The 15,708-nt window shown below is 38.0% G+C and overlaps 1 protein-coding gene across 15 annotated transcripts in view; it reads left to right on the forward strand.

Annotated features, from left to right (window-relative positions):
- The window catches only part of INO80D (INO80 complex subunit D), a 70,659-nt gene that overhangs the window by 34,015 nt on the left and 20,936 nt on the right, over positions 1 to 15,708 (forward strand). For all 15 annotated transcript variants that reach the window (XM_086344133.1, XM_086344063.1, XM_086344052.1 and 12 more), the window contains 3 exons: positions 9,371 to 9,595; positions 13,497 to 13,606; positions 15,079 to 15,212. In XM_086344133.1, the coding sequence (XP_086200259.1) occupies positions 9,371 to 9,595; positions 13,497 to 13,606; positions 15,079 to 15,212 (469 nt within the window). The remainder of the gene's footprint in view (positions 1 to 9,370; positions 9,596 to 13,496; positions 13,607 to 15,078; positions 15,213 to 15,708) is intronic.

A 15,708-nucleotide genomic window follows, 5' to 3' on the forward strand; every position in this document is an offset into this window, starting at 1 on the left:
GAGTGACTTCACTTTCACTTTTCACTTTCATACACTGAAGAAGGAAATGGCAACCCACTCCAGTATTCTTGCCTGGAGAATCCCAGGGACCGGGGAGCCTGGTGGGCTGCTGTCTATGGGGTCGCACAGAGTCAGACACGACTGAAGCAACTTAGTAGCAGCAGCAGCAGTAGCAGGATTTTGCTGAGGTCTCTCAGTAGCAGAAGTAAGTTGGTATCTTAAATGTATTATTCAGTTCAGTTCAGTTCAGTCACTCAGTCGTGTCCGACTCTTTGCGACCCCATGAATCACAGCACGCCAGGCCTCCCTGTCCATCACCAACTCCCGGAGTTCACCCAGACTCATGTCCATTGAGTCAGTGATGCCATCCAGCCATCTCATCCTCTGTCATCCCCTTCTCCTCCTGCCCACAATCCCTCCCAGTATCAGAGTCTTTTCCAATGAGTCAACTCTTAGCATGAGGTGGTCAAAGTACTAGAGTTTCAGCTTTAGCATCGTTCCTTCCAAAGAAATCCCAGGGCTGATCTCCTTCAGAATGGACTGGTTGGATCTCCTTGCAGTCCAAGGGACTCTCAAGAGTCTTCTCCAACACCACAGTTCAAAAGCATCAATTCTTCGGTGCTCAGCCTTCTTCACAGTCCAACTCTCACATCCATACATGACCACAGGAAAAACCATAGCCTTGACTAGACAGACCTTTGTTGGCAAAGTAATGTCTCTGCTTTTGAATATGCTATCTAGGTTGGTCATAACTTTCCTTCCAAGGAGTAAGCGTCTTTTAATTTCATGGCTGCAGTCACCATCTGCAGTGATTTTGGAGCCCAAAAGAATAAAGTCTGACACTGTTTCCACTGTTTCCCCATTTCCCATGAAGTGATGGGACCGGATGCCATGATCTTCGTTTTCTGAATGTTGAGCTTTAAGGCAACTTTTTCACTCTCCTCTTTCACTTTCATCAGGAGGCTTTTGAGTTCCTCTTCACTTTCTGCCATAAGGGTGGTGTCATCTGCATATCTGAGGTTATTGATATTTCTCCCGGCAATCTTGATTCCAGCTTGTGCTTCTTCCAGTCCAGCATTTCTCATGATGTACTCTGCATAGAAGTTAAATAAGCAGGGTGACAATATACAGCCTTGACATACTCCTTTTCCTATTTAGAACCAGTCTGTTGTTCCATGTCCAGTTCTAACTGTAGCTTCCTGACCTGCATACAAATTTCTCAAGAGGCAGATCAGGTGGTCTGGTATTCCCATCTCTTTCAGAATTTTCCACAGTTTATTGTGATCCACATAGTCAAAGGCTTTGGCATAGTCAGTGAAGCAGAAATAGATGTGTTTCTGGAATTCTCTTGCTTTTTCCATCATCCAGCGGATGTTGGCAATTTGATCTCTGGTTCCTCTGCCTTTTCTAAAACCAGCTTGAACATCACGAAGTTCATGGTTCACGTATTGCTGAAGCCTGGCTTGGAGAATTTTGAGCATTACTTTACTACCGTGTGAGATGAGTGCAATTGTGCGGTAGTTTGAGCATTCTTTGGCATTGCCTTTCTTTGGGATTCGAATGAAAACTGACCTTTTCCAGTCCTGTGGCCACTGCAGAGTTTTCCAAATTTGCTGGCATATTGAGTGCAGCACTTTGACAGCATCATCTTTCAGGATTTGAAATAGCTCAGCTGGAATTCCATCACCTCCACTGGGTTTGTTCGTAGTGATGCTTTCTAAGGCCCACTTGACTTCACATTCCAGGATGTCTGGCTCTAGGTCAGTGATCACACCATCGTGATTATCTGGGTCGTGAAGATCTTTTTTGTACAGTTCTTCTGTGTATTCTTGCCACCTCTTCTTAATTTCTTCTGCTTCTGTTCGGTCCATACCATTTCTGTCCTTTATCGAGCTCATCTTTGCATGAAATGTTCCCTTGGTATCTCTAATTTTCTTGAAGAGATCTCTAGTCTTTCCCATTCTGTTGTTTTCCTCTATTTCTTTGCATTGATCTCTGAGGAAGGCTTTCTTATCTCTTCTTGCTATTCTTTGGAACTCTGCATTCAGATGCTTATATCTTTCCTTTTCTTCTTTGCTTTTTGCCTCTCTTCTTTTCACAGCTATTTGTAAGGCCTCCCCAGACAGCCATTTTGCTTTTTTGCAATTGAACAGTAATTACTGCCAGGAACTACTTACCTTTTCACATACCTAATGATGCCTTCAATAGAATAAAGTTCTTAATTTTAATGAGTACAATTTACTAGTGTGTTGTTTTTTTTTTTCCTTTCTGGTTAGTTTATTTGTGACTCACTTGAGAAATCATTGCTTATGCCAGGATTATGAAGCTATTTTCTCATAATATCTTTTAAAAGATTTATTGTTTTACTGGCAGTCTTTCTGGAATTTATTTTTGTATATATTATATGTGATGTGAGTTAGGACCAAGGATCATTTTTTTTTCCAATATGACTTCTATTTAAGCAACACTATCGAACACTTGCTTTCCATTGCATTGGAACCCTTGACATATTATGTGTTTGTCTGTTTGTGCATTTTCTAATCTCTTCCATTGGCCTGTTTGTCCTTGTGCCAATAACTTAAAGTTTTAATTAGAATAGTAGCTTCATAATAGATTTTAATCTTTTTAAAGAAAGCTTTTGGTTTCATTGCTTTTTCTTCCTTTTTAATTTCTTATTTTTTCATTGCTTTCTTTTCTATTTGGGTCCACCATGCGGCATCTTCCCTGATCAGGGATTGAACCCCTGCCTCCTGCACTGGGGTGTGGAGTCTTAACCACTGGACCGCCAGGAAAGTCCTATTTTGTTGCTTTCTGTTCTTTATTGTTTTTTCTGTTTGGCTTTAATTTTTTGAAGTTTTTAAGATAATAGCTTAAGTCATGTAAATCTGAGATATTTCTGGTATAGATGCTATACCATTTTCCTCTAAACACTGTTTTTAGCTGCATCCTACAAATTCTGGTATGACATGTTTTCATTTTTATAAAATTTTATGACATGTTTTCATTTTTATTAAATTTTATTAAATTCAAAATACTTTCTAATACCCACCCCACCCCACCTCCTTTTTTTTTTTTTAAATCTCTGTGCAGCCTGTGGGATCTTAGTTCCCTGACCAGGGGTTGAACCCAGGCCCTTGGCAGTAAGATCTAGAAGTCCTAACCACTGGTCTACCAGGAAACTCTAATACCTCTTTTGATACCTTGTTTGGTCTATGGGTTATTTAGAAGTGATATTTAGTTTACACATATTTGGAGATTTATCAGGAATTGGTTTCTCATGTAATTGTGTGTTTAACTGTGATCAGAGATCACATTTAGATTAGAGTGTTCTGTAAATGTCAGGTCAACTTGGTTAATAGTGTTGAGGTTTTCTCTGATTTTCTTTCTTTTCGTCTTTGGTGATTTCCTTTCATTTTGTTCTATCCATTACTGAGAATGGGATGTCGAAATCTCTATTTGACCTTTTTTTTTGTTTTAAGGCTTTGTTTTAAGGAAAATTACATATCTTCTTTATTTTAAAATTATCCTTAAAAAAATAAAATAAAATAAAATTATCCTTAATATTACTACATTTGCCAATAGAGAAAACATATATATGCTTGAATGTGAAAGACGGGGTTAGGCAACATAGATGGAGCGCAGGACCACCAGCTCCTGAGTAAGACTGTTGGTATCAGTGTTCGGAGAGTTTCTTTTGCAGTCTTGTTTCTACCATGAGAGACTAAGCAGAATCCTTTTTTATTATTCAATTTATTTAAACTAAAAAACAACTAAAACAAAATGCCCTAAAACATAGCTTATCTATTTTTCCTCCCATATACCTCTGTCTCTGGCATCAAGTGTTTTGTTAAAGATTCCACGTACAAGGAGAGGTCATATGGCATTTATTTCTCTGACTTATTTCATTTAGCATAATGCCCTTGATGTCCCTCCATGTTGTCACGAATGACAGGATTTTTGTTTTTGTGGCTGAATAACATTCTATTATGTACATCTCCTGCAGTTTCTTTATCCATTCATCCGTGTGTGGGCCCTTAGGTTGCTTCTACATCTTGCTATTGTGAGTCATGATGTAGTGAATCTGGTGATGCTGATATCTCTTTGAGACAGTGATTTTATTTCCATTGATTATACGTCCCCAGAGGTGAGACTGCTGGGTCATGTGGTAATTCTGTTCTATTTTTAATTTTTTGAACTGTTTAGACTGTTTCCCACATGTCTGCTCCAGTTTACATTCCCACTAACAGTGTACAAGGGTTCTCTTTTCTCTACAGCCTCACCAACCCTTGTTATTTCTTTTTTTTTTTTCCTTGTTATTTCTTTTTGATAATAGGTATTCCAACAGGTTGGAGGTGACATCTTACTGTAGTTTTTATTTTTGTTTTGTTTCATTTTTTGGCTGTGCCCTGCAGCATGTGGGATCTTGATTCCCCAACCAGGGATCAAACCCATGCCCCTGTATTGGGAGCATGGAATCTTAACCACTGGAACACCAGGAAAGCCCTCTAATTCTTCAGACATTTTGTATAATTCACCAGTGAATCCGTCTGGTCCTGAATTTTTTCTTTGTGGAAAGTTTTTGCTCTTTTGTTTTAATAAATTAACGTTAATTTTATTTGTAAAATTTCTTGTTGCTCTGAGATTACAGACAAGCCTAAAGTCTTAGGAAATCAAGTTCGGAATTTTACTGTTCTGTACGTGGGGCTATGAGTAGCATCTTAATACCTATACTTATATTGTGATTTCACACATATTATTCCTCTTAACCATGGGAGATAGAAGAGCCAACTATGTCTCTCATTTCACCAATGAGAAAATTTAAAGAAGGAAGGAGACTTAACACTTACTGAGGAATGCTGTAGGTACAAGCTCTTGTCACTGCTGGTAAATGATAGGACCTGGCCTTTCTCTTCCTAGTTGGGTAATCTTCCTCAGCAACTAGGTTTGAAGAATGTACTTGCATGCTCCATCCTGTTGGATTCATGCAACCCCATGGACTATAGCCTGCCAGGCTCCTCTGTCCAAGGGATTATCCTGGCAAAAATACTGGAGTGGATTGCCATTTCCTATTCTAGGGGATCTTTCCAACCCAGGGATCGAATCCAAGTCTTCTGCATTGGCAGGTGGATTCTTTATCACCGAGCCACCTGGGAAGCCCCTTGAAGTATTACTCTCAAGCTGTCTTAGAGTGGAAGGCACCTTGAAGACTTTCTAGTTTAGGACCTTACCAAGGATGGTCTGTGAACTTGTGCTAGTCTGCAAACTGCCAGTTATTGGGCCACAGCAAGATAAATAAGAGAGTTATGAATAAGCTCTGAAAACTTTTATCACGACATAACATGTCTCTGCATCCAGGTGCAGCTTCCCATGGTTAACTTGAGAACCATTCATTCAGTCCATTTTCTGTGCAGTAATAGAGTCTTTTTCAGAGAAGGCAATGGCACCCCACTCCAGTACTCTTGCCTGGAAAATCCCATGGATGGAGGAGCCTGGTAGGCTCCAGTCCATGGGGTCGCGAAGAGTCGGGCATGACTGAGCGACTCCACTTTCACTTTTCACTTTCATGCATTAGAGAACGAAATGGCAACCCACTCCAGTATTCTTGCCTGGAGAATCCCAGGGACAGAGGAGCCTATGGGCTGCCCTCTCTGGGGTCGCACAGAGTCGGACACGACTGAGTCAACTTAGCAGCAGCAGCAGCAGAGTCTTTGTAAATAACAGTGTTGGCAGTTGATTATTTACCCTACCTTTATTTTCCCTTTAAGACTTAACTGTTTCTCTTCTCTTTCTATTATGACACTTCCATTCTCTTAGTTATGCAGATTCAAAGTCATTATTGACTTTCTTATCCTTCATGCCCAGTCACCGAATTCTTTTGTGATAATGGCCCTTATGTGTCTTGTTCTTTCTATTATCTCTGTGGCCTTTTACTTTTAGTTACTCCCAGTTGTTAGCTGTTGACTTTGAAATCTGTATCTCTTCCCTAAAAGTGCTCAAGTTTATAATTTCCAACGGTTTTTCTACCACTCCCTTTGATGGCTCCTCTGCATTTTAAATGGAATTTGAGCTTCTTAGGTGGCTCAGTGGTAAAGAACCCTGTTGCCAATGCAGGAGATACAGTACATGGGGGTTTACTCCCAGATTCGGGAAGATCTCCTGGAGGAGTAAATGGCAACACACTCCATTATTGCGTGTGTGCTAAGTCACTTCAGTCGTGTCCAACTCTTTGCGATCCTATGCGAACTATATAGCCCACCAGGCTTCTCTGTCCATGGGATTCTCCAGGCAAGAATACTGGAGAATCTTGTTGGTTGCCACACCCTCCTCCAAGGGATTTTCCCAACCCAGGGATCGGACCTGAGTCTCTTACATCTCCTGCATTGGCAGGAGGGTTCATTACAGTTAGCTCTACCTGGGAAGGCCTCCAGTATTCTTGCCATGGGCAGAGGAGCCTGGTGGGCTGTAGTCTGTGGGGATGCAAAGAGACGGACTTGACTGTGCATGTATGCACGCAAAATGGAATTTATTTCCTACCCCACATTTTCTCTTGCTGCTGTTTCCTGGTCTTTGCCAGTGGAACTGCTGGCTGATAATTGTCCCTTCGGCTTCTTCCTTGCCCAGGTGACAAATCTTTAATACATGCAGATGACCTCTCATGTTCTCCAGTCCTGCTGCTGCCATCTTGGTGTGGGGTCTTTGTTATTTCTTACCTGGAATTTTTTTGTTTTTAACTTTGTTTATTGGCTGTGCCGAGTCACAGCCAATTGCTGCTGCTAGGGCTTTTCTCTAGTTGTGGCGAGCAGGCACTACTCTTCATTGCCCTGGCTTCTCTTGGAGGTTCTCGGTGAGCAGGTTCAGTGGTCGTGGCGCGTTTGCTTAGTAGCTGCAATTCGTGGTCTGGAGCACAGGCTTAGTTGCTCGGAGGCAGGTGGGATCTTCCTGGACCAGGGATCACATCCATGTCCCCTGCATTAGCAGGCGGATTCTTTACCACTGAGGTACCAGGGAAGCCCGTCCCTGGGGTTTTGTAATAACTTCTTCATTACTCTTTTCTTCTATCTCTTTCTCCGTTTATATCTGCCTATGTGTAATCTTTCTCATGCACAGCTCAGTTATTGTTAGCTGTATTCTTAATAATTTATAGAGTTCTTCATTGCCTGTGGAATACGGGTTAAATTCTGTAATCTGGCCTTTATGTTTGGCCTTGCCCATCAGTACTCTGCATACCCCTCTCCCTAGCCCACCTAAGCTCTGCAGTCCTTGGTGTTCCCCATCCTGTCCATCTCTGTATCTTGGCGTATTGCTTTATCCTTGTGAGATCCCTTTTTTTTCTCATCTTCAGATTCCACCTTTTCTTCAAGGTTCTGTTCTGTTGTCATCTTCTCTACGAAGCCTTTCATCCTGGAGTCTTTTCAGTAGACGTTAAAAGCATTTTATCTGTACCTCTCCTATGTTACTTGTTGTTCTCTATCTCACATTAAACATACTAACAGCATTTACTGGCCCTACCAGAACTCTCAAATGGAGACCTGCCGTGAGACTTAGGGAGCAATTAAAAGATTGCTGTGTTCTATCCCATGGAAGTTCTGGATCAGTAGATCTAGGGTGGGTTTCCCAGGTGGCGCTAGTGATAAAGAATCTGCTTGCCAGTGCAGGAGACATAAGAGACATGGGTTTAATCTCTGGGTCCAGAAGATCCCCTGGAGGAGGGCATAGCAACCCACTCCAGTATTCTTGCCCAGAGAACCCCATGGATGGAGAGAGGACTGTAACCTGGCGGGTTACAGTCCATAGGGATGCAAAGAACTGGACATGACTGAAATGACTTAGCACACATGCATGCATATCTAGGGTAGGTCGTGGGAAATTGAAATTTTAAATAGCTCCTAGCTTTTCACAAAGTATGACAGACACAGAGCAAATGTTGGATGTCAAGTAGAGGAAAAGACTGAAGTGAGATCCTTTAGTTGGTATATCTGTAGTAAAAACTGTGCTGAAGAAAACGTGACTTAGGACATATACTAAACAGAAGTTTACAGAGTAGCTGGTTATGAGCTATTTTGAAGGAAAGAGGGGTGATACCACTCAAGAAGAGAAGAGAAACTGAGCAGTATTTACTGCAAATTAGTAAGATACTATATATCGTTTGGAGTGTCACACGTGTTTTGTTTATGTTAGGATATAAGAGAAGGAAGGTAATATATAATATAATACAGGTTGGTTTTCCTGTCTTATGTGCATTATTCCTAATAGAAAAAAAAAAATGAGGTCACATTTGTTCCCTAGGAAAATGACTTTGTTAACTTCCCTGTTGGTGAAGTGAAGTGAAGTCGCTCAATCTTTTTGTGACCCATAGACTGTAGCCTACCATGCTCCTCCATCCATGGGATTTTCCAGGCAAGAGTACTAGAGTGGGTTGCCATTTCCTTTTCCCTGGTGGTAGACATTGCTAACTAACCACCGTACTGTTTCTTTTTGAGCCTGATATACTCTCAGCATCCTTTTCAACATAGTGCTCCAGCCAGGGCTACCGGTCAATCAATATTAGCATAAAGACAAAAAGTGCTCAGTTGGGTCTGACTCTTTGCAACCCCATGGACTGTAGCCCACCAGACTCCTCTGTCCATGGGATTTTCCAGGCACATAGACAAGAATATCCCCTGGAATATCCTCCAGGGGATATTCCTGACCCAGGGATCAAACCCACATTGCTGGTGTCTCCTGCATTTGCAAGTGGATTCCTTACCACTGCACCACCTAGGGAACCCAAAGACAGAAAAGCCTCTGTGTAATTCCCTGGGATGTGAAATGTTTAGGATATTTCCTTGGTTTGAACAAATGCTGTAGAATGATTGTGATCCCTACAATCAAAATTCTTTTAGTGCTTAGCAAAAGAAGGTAGTTAAAAACCAGGGCATCTGAAAGGGCAGCTCTTAGATGTATTCACTGCTCCATTTCTGGCATGACCTATCTTTTATGAAATTATGCTGAGTGTTTTCATCATAACCTTCATGTCATTCATTCAGACTTGTTAGTAAATCGAGGTAAAGAAATTATTTTCTTCCCCCAGATACCTCTTCACTTAAAATTTAGAAGACACTGATACATGGAATGTCTTAATTATGACGGACTAAGAAGTTTAAACCTCGTAGAGCATTGGATTGTCTCTGCTGCCCGCTTGGTGTTAGAACACTGTACTCGTTTTCAGCTGCTCTACTGAATTCTGTTCCTCTCGTTTCATTGTGTATGCTCATGAGCCACCAGTTTCAGCCCTGTACATCCAGCCCCCTTTCCTCAACCTGCTTTTCCCTTTTCTAAAATGCACCTCCCATGTAATCAAGTTCTGTGTTTCTCTCCCTGCACTTTCTAGGTCGGATGATGATGACACGGAGAGTAGGAGCTCCAGGGTGACCCAACTTTGCACTTACTTTCAGCAGAAATATAAGCACCTCTGCCGCCTGGAGCGGGCAGAATCTCGTCAAAAGAAATGCCGGCACACATTGAGGAAGGCCTTGCTGCAGGCGGCTAGTAGAGAACCAGAGTGTGCTGGCCAGCTGATCCAGGAGCTGCAGAGAGCTGCATGCAGTCGAGCCAGGTCAGAGCTCCACACAGCCACCTGTTTCTAAGAGCTCACCCTGTTTTCTCTATTTTTTGAGAGGATAGTCAAGACACAGAGAGTGGTGGACATATTATCCTGAAGTACTTAAGCCCTGTATTTTGGTTTTGTTGCTCAAAGTTCTTCAGCGATGGCAAAATTATCCTGCCACAAGCTGACCATCAAAAAAAAAAAGTATTACTAGAATTTTGCTGGAGTTCAATTAGAATTTATTTAGTAGAGAATTTGGGAATGCTACCTGTCTTTAAAAAAATACAGTGCTTAAAAAATTTCTTGTTAAGTAATTTCTTGTAAAAGTAATACTTACAGTTTTTTTTTTTAACTACCAAAGTGGTGTTTTATGTTTTTGACTTATATAAGCATTTTCTTATATAAGCATTTCCATTATATTTTCTGGTAATATATACATTATCCCAAATATTGTATTCAGAATATTTTATTACACTGGATTTTTTTGGGGGGAAAAAGTCCCTTCTGTTTATAATGAAGATATTTGCTTATTGTGAAAGTTTGAAAAATATGGAAAATAGCAGAAAATCTCCATAATATCACCATTCACAAAACAGAATGAGCACTATGAATATTTTTATTCTTTTTCCTCCTAGTCTTTTTCTGTGTGTGTGTGTGCAAATAAACATTATATATGTAAAACATTTTGGGGTTTATATATACCTAAATATTACCAGAATTATCTCAAGTTGATGGGATTATTGATAAAGTTTAAAAAAATTTGTAGTTTGTGTATTTTAATTTTTCAAGGACGATCATAAGTCATTTGAGGGAAAAAGGGTTTAAAACAAGCCGAAAACTAAAAATTAACCTTTGCTTTGTAGCTGTTGATCATATTCCTTACATAACTATACTATAATTTTTGAAATTTCATTTTCATTTTGTGTATTTTGATTTTCATTATATTTGCTTTAACAAAGTAACCTATTTTCCAGTTGAGTATCTCAAAAAATAATATGCCCTGAAGAATTTTCTGCTTCTTGGCATATTTGGAGTGGTTTGAAACTACGTATGTATATCTGATATACCTCCGTAGTGACTGCAGGCTGCAGTATTTCCTCTTTCTTTCAGAACTCTCAGTCTCCTGTCATGGAGTAGTGTCTGCCGAGAAGGTATTTAGGGCTTAACTTACTTCTTACGTGGTCAGAGACTTGTCTTTCTGAGAGAAACATTCCCAGATTCCCCTGACTGTGTTTGGTCTCCTAATACATACGCTTTTGTGCTCTGTACTCTGCTTCATTGTAGAATTCTATACTTACATTAATGTCTCTCTGTCATACCAGACGAGGGCAGGGACAGTGTATATTTTGTTTTTAATCTCCAGTGTTGATGCATGAATGAATAGAATTGAACAAGTGAGGGTCTGTTTTCTATTTGTTAAAAGAACTCACTCATTTTGATATACGTTTTATTTTTTTACTTTTTATTTTTTTGATATACGTTTTAAAATAAAGATATCTAACGTTTATATGATATAATGCTTTCAAGTGTATAATTTCAGTAGAAATTTTAGTTTTGTCCAGCATGAAGCAATCTAGATATAGATCACTGTCTATATTGGGTCTCATATATTGTTACAGCTCTGTCAAAGATGTGACATATAAAGAGACTATACTGTGAGTTTGGGACAATTTGCTATCTGTATGGAAACTGTACTTACCTATGATTTTTAACTGGCAGAATCAACCCCTTTTTATCATCTCCCAAACCACCTTTAGTGATGTTTTTCAGAAAATTCCATGATAACCAAGTGTTACAAAACAGACACCAAGATGAACTCATATTACAGATCTCAAATTTATGTGATATCATTTGCTTATGTCCCCCATGATTAATAAAATGCTTTATTGCTCACTGCATTGCTGATAATTATATGCCAGTGTGCTCTAATCATTCCTTGGTGATTAGTTCCTTACTCCTTTACATTATATATAAGGTCTTCAAAAATCAACTCAGTTAACTAACTTCCTCTGTATGTAATATTTTTGTTATCAGAGGCCTAATTCCACAGAAAACATTTAAAAAGTTGCTGTTAAATATTTTAGAAATTGAAACTATAATGGCTACCTTCTAATAGGTATTCTTAAAATATGGTTTAGATATAAACTTCATTTCAGTTCAGTTCAGTCACTCAGTCGTGTCCGACTCTTTGCGACCGAATCGCAGCATGCCAGGCCTCCCTGTCCATCACAAACTCCCGGAATATTCTTTATCTAGTAACTTTGTCATTTATGGGTGAGCATGTAGAATAAACCATTGAAAGAGCTTAAAATTTATAAACCTGAGTCTCAATATCTTATAGCCCACAGTTCTGCAGAGAGATAGTATTGTTTGTATGGAATCTTCTTTTTTAACAGAGGATCCAGTAGAGCATACAAACTGGAAGCCCACAGTAAATATTTTCATGTTAACAGCATCAAAACCTTTGTTTCGTTGGGATTATTCTCTATGGGGATATTGAAATCCTAACTTTGGGTTTATTTTAAGAGATAGATTGGTGAGTTAGAACATAATGATGATTCTAAAATTGAAGCCAATGGTTTACTTTGAAGTTTAGGATAAAGTAAGTGAGGGCTGTGTTGTAACACGAGGCCTGGCAGATGGTTGAGTAAATTACTAAAGAGTTCAAGGAAAGTTACCCATTCAAATTGGAGAGCTACCTTCTATTTAAATCTCAACCAAGAGAAATTGGGCTTAGCTGCCAAAATAGTAAAGCTTCAGTTTTTGGAAATTGTGAGCTTAATGACCTACTTCCTCACTCGTGATCCTGACAAACCTAGCAGAACTCTTAATTAAAGCCGCTTCTAAGGCAGCACCTTTTAGCATTCAGTATATGAAAGTTACAATTGTAAAAGAAATATTTGATGTAACTTAGATTCTATATGACCTTTTCTAATTAATGTAAATCATCTCACTTAAATCCTTAGAATGATACTAGAAACAAACAATTGAAAAGATTTTTCAATTTTTGATGCCTGACTTGTGACTCAGTGCACCAAGTAGATTCTTTTTCCATACTCAGGCACGTGTGAAGGCCTAATAGTTTATGACATTTGATAGAATTACATAGGTAGCATAGTTTTTATACTTCCAAGAATTAAATTTTTTTTAAAAATTTAATGTTTGTATAAAACTATGGAAGGATTACAAACTACTAAAATGAACACATATTAATTAATAGAGCGAGTGGAAGCTGGCAAATTGAGACAGGGGTGGAAAGGAGATTCTTCATTGCTTAGCTTTCTGTTCTGCATCCCATTCCTCATGTATTAGGTTCATTATTTTGCAGGTGTATTAATGTTTAGAAGCTTTCTGAGGCCAAAATCTAACAATGTTGATAATAGTGGTGACTGACAACCATTGATTCTTTACTGTGTACCATACTCTATACTCTACGTGGTGTTTTAGATGTGTTACGTCTTTTGATGCTTGCCTGTCAGCTAGAGGACTCTTATCTCCACTCCACAGGTGAGGAAGTTGAGACTTAACCAAGGCTAAGTAACTTGCCCAAGATCACAGAGCTAGTAAGAGGCAGAGCCGAAATTCAGAACCAGGTCTGTCTGATCTAGTCTCATGGTCTTCACTATTTTCTACTGCTTCCTTGTGAAGTAAAAGAAACCAAAATATCACTTAAAAAAAAAAAAAAAAAACCCAAAATAGATAGACATAGCTGAGGCCAAATTATAATGTAATTATTTGTTTTGTCAGTTGGAGAAATATTAGAACTGGTCATTGTAATTCATACTTGCATATTAATTAATGAATCTAGGTAGTTAAAAGTGTGAATGTTATAAAATAGTAACATTATTTGAACAATTGTGCTAGATTCTTAAAGCATTTAAAAAATTCTTACTGTGTTTTCATTCCTTAGCGTAAGTCGGACCACGTTGAAGGAGATGGAAGCGGCAGCATGCAGTGGGACTGTGAAGGGCGAACAGTGCACCAACAAAGCCCTTCCATTCACCAGACATTGCTTCCAGCGTATCCTCCTGACTTAACTGAGTGCACATTGAAAAGTACTGGCTCGTTGGGTGATATATTTCATTCTTAGGCCAAGTGAATAATTCTTGAAATCATAGCTATTTAGTATTTAAAATAGTTTTTATATTACTTCTGATTTTCTTGGTGTTTACTTAAAGTTTCTTGCATTTGTTTTGCTCAAAAACTGAAGAGCTTTTTTTTCCTGCTTATGTCATTATAGTTCTGTATTCAACAATTATATCGAAATGGGCAAAATGGACAGCAAGTAGTAGGTTCTTCCAATGGCTGTCATTTAAATAAAATTTTTTTAAAATAAGATTCTGGTCCTTCCAGTAGTTGTAGGTAGTTTGTAAGAGATAACCATGACACCCATTGACAGGAAAATAAAATCCCATTATTCAAAAACTGTCTTTAGTCTTCCAAGAAAGTTATACAGTTTTATAGTTTTTTTTTTTTTTCCCCACCGTGGGATTAATTTGCTCTTTTTATTGAGTACATGGCTGATCTGAAATGTATGAAAGATAACAAACATCAGTAACTAGGAAAGAAGATATCCTAAGAAAGCATATACATGAGGAAAACCTATGTTAAGGAACTTCAGGGTGATCATGAAATCTTATTACTTTCACTTCTATTAAACATTTAAAGTTGAGTGGGATTTTAAAAATTAATATAGTAGCAATTACTTTTCTTTACTCTTTCCTTCCTTTCTCTTGGTATTGTATTTTCACAGCTTTTTCAGCAACAGTTTCTATGCAGTAAAGGTTTTTTTCCTGTATGCTTAATTGTAAAAGCATAAAGGAATAAATGAAAGATATTCCCTTAATAGATATAAAGTATAAATAGATATAAATACAAAAGATATATACTTTATATCTATTATATGGAAATGTAGTTAGTGGCTAAAAGTATCACTGCTTAAAAATGATGATGACAAAAAGCTGATGTTCCACTTTTAATAGTATAGTTTTAACTTTAAAGTAATATTTCATAAGTTAGAAGTTTGAGTTTGGTATTGGAAATGTGAAATGAAAAATTCAAATATGGATAGATGAGTTTTTTTGTAATTAAATCTTTAACTGTTTATTCTTTATTAGTATCTTAGGCAGAAATTTTCCTTAAAAGAAAGTTTTGTTTTTGTTTAAACCATCATAGTGTAACTTGTAGGAGTTAGTGTGTTAGGAAGGAAATGACCCTGCTTCTCTAAATAACAGAAATCAGAATAGCCATAAGAGAGACTCATGTTAGGAGCTCATTAGCAAAATAGACTCCTTTAAAAGTATCTTCTGATAATTGAAGATGATAAATTCAACTGTTACCATTTTCTATAATAGTTGGGTTGGTTCTTTAGCTTTTGTAGAAAACAAAATTTATATTACTAAGCACAAGTAACTGAAGAAATAAATTTTATATAGAAATTGAAAATTTTAATTGTTTCAGTGTATTTTATTCTTAACTTAAAAAAAACCCAGATATCCTCTTAAACCGCTCTCAGCAACTCTTCTCAAGTTGCACAGCCAAGTTCGCAGATGGACAGCAGTGTTCTGTGCCCGTCTTTGACATTACACACCAGACACCTCTGTGTGAAGAACATGCCAAAAAAATGGTAAGTTCAGATTTTATTTTCTGCAACAGAGGCTTTCAAGGTTTTGGTTTTTTTTTTCATATTGGTATTTTAAAATTTTTATTGAAATATATTTGACTTAAGATGTGTTGATTTTATTTTTCTCTATAGTAAAGTGACTCTGTTATACATGTATATACTAACATTTTGAGGCTTTAAGTGGTTTGATAGCTATCCATAGTAGGAAATGTTTTGTGACTTGGTACAAACTATGTGTGTATATATGTTACTGAAACAAGTTTTGTGAAGCTCTTTTAGTTCTTCATATTTTGTAGTCTGTTTTATTTCACTAAAAAAAAATGTTGATAATAAGCTACTGATTAATTTTATACTCTCATTACAAAAGAAACTAGAAAATAGTAGTTACTTAGATATGGTCATTTTGCTTATTATCTATACCTAGTCCATACTTCTTCTTAAGATACATTTTCTTATACTTAGGCAGATTTTCCAAGATCTTTCTTGCCTCATTTCTCTA

Source organism: Bos grunniens, chromosome 2 (genome assembly GCF_055505025.1).
Source record: "Bos grunniens cultivar Pamir isolate PY7600 chromosome 2, Bosgru_T2T1.0, whole genome shotgun sequence".
Classification (NCBI taxonomy): Eukaryota; Metazoa; Chordata; class Mammalia; order Artiodactyla; family Bovidae; genus Bos; species Bos grunniens.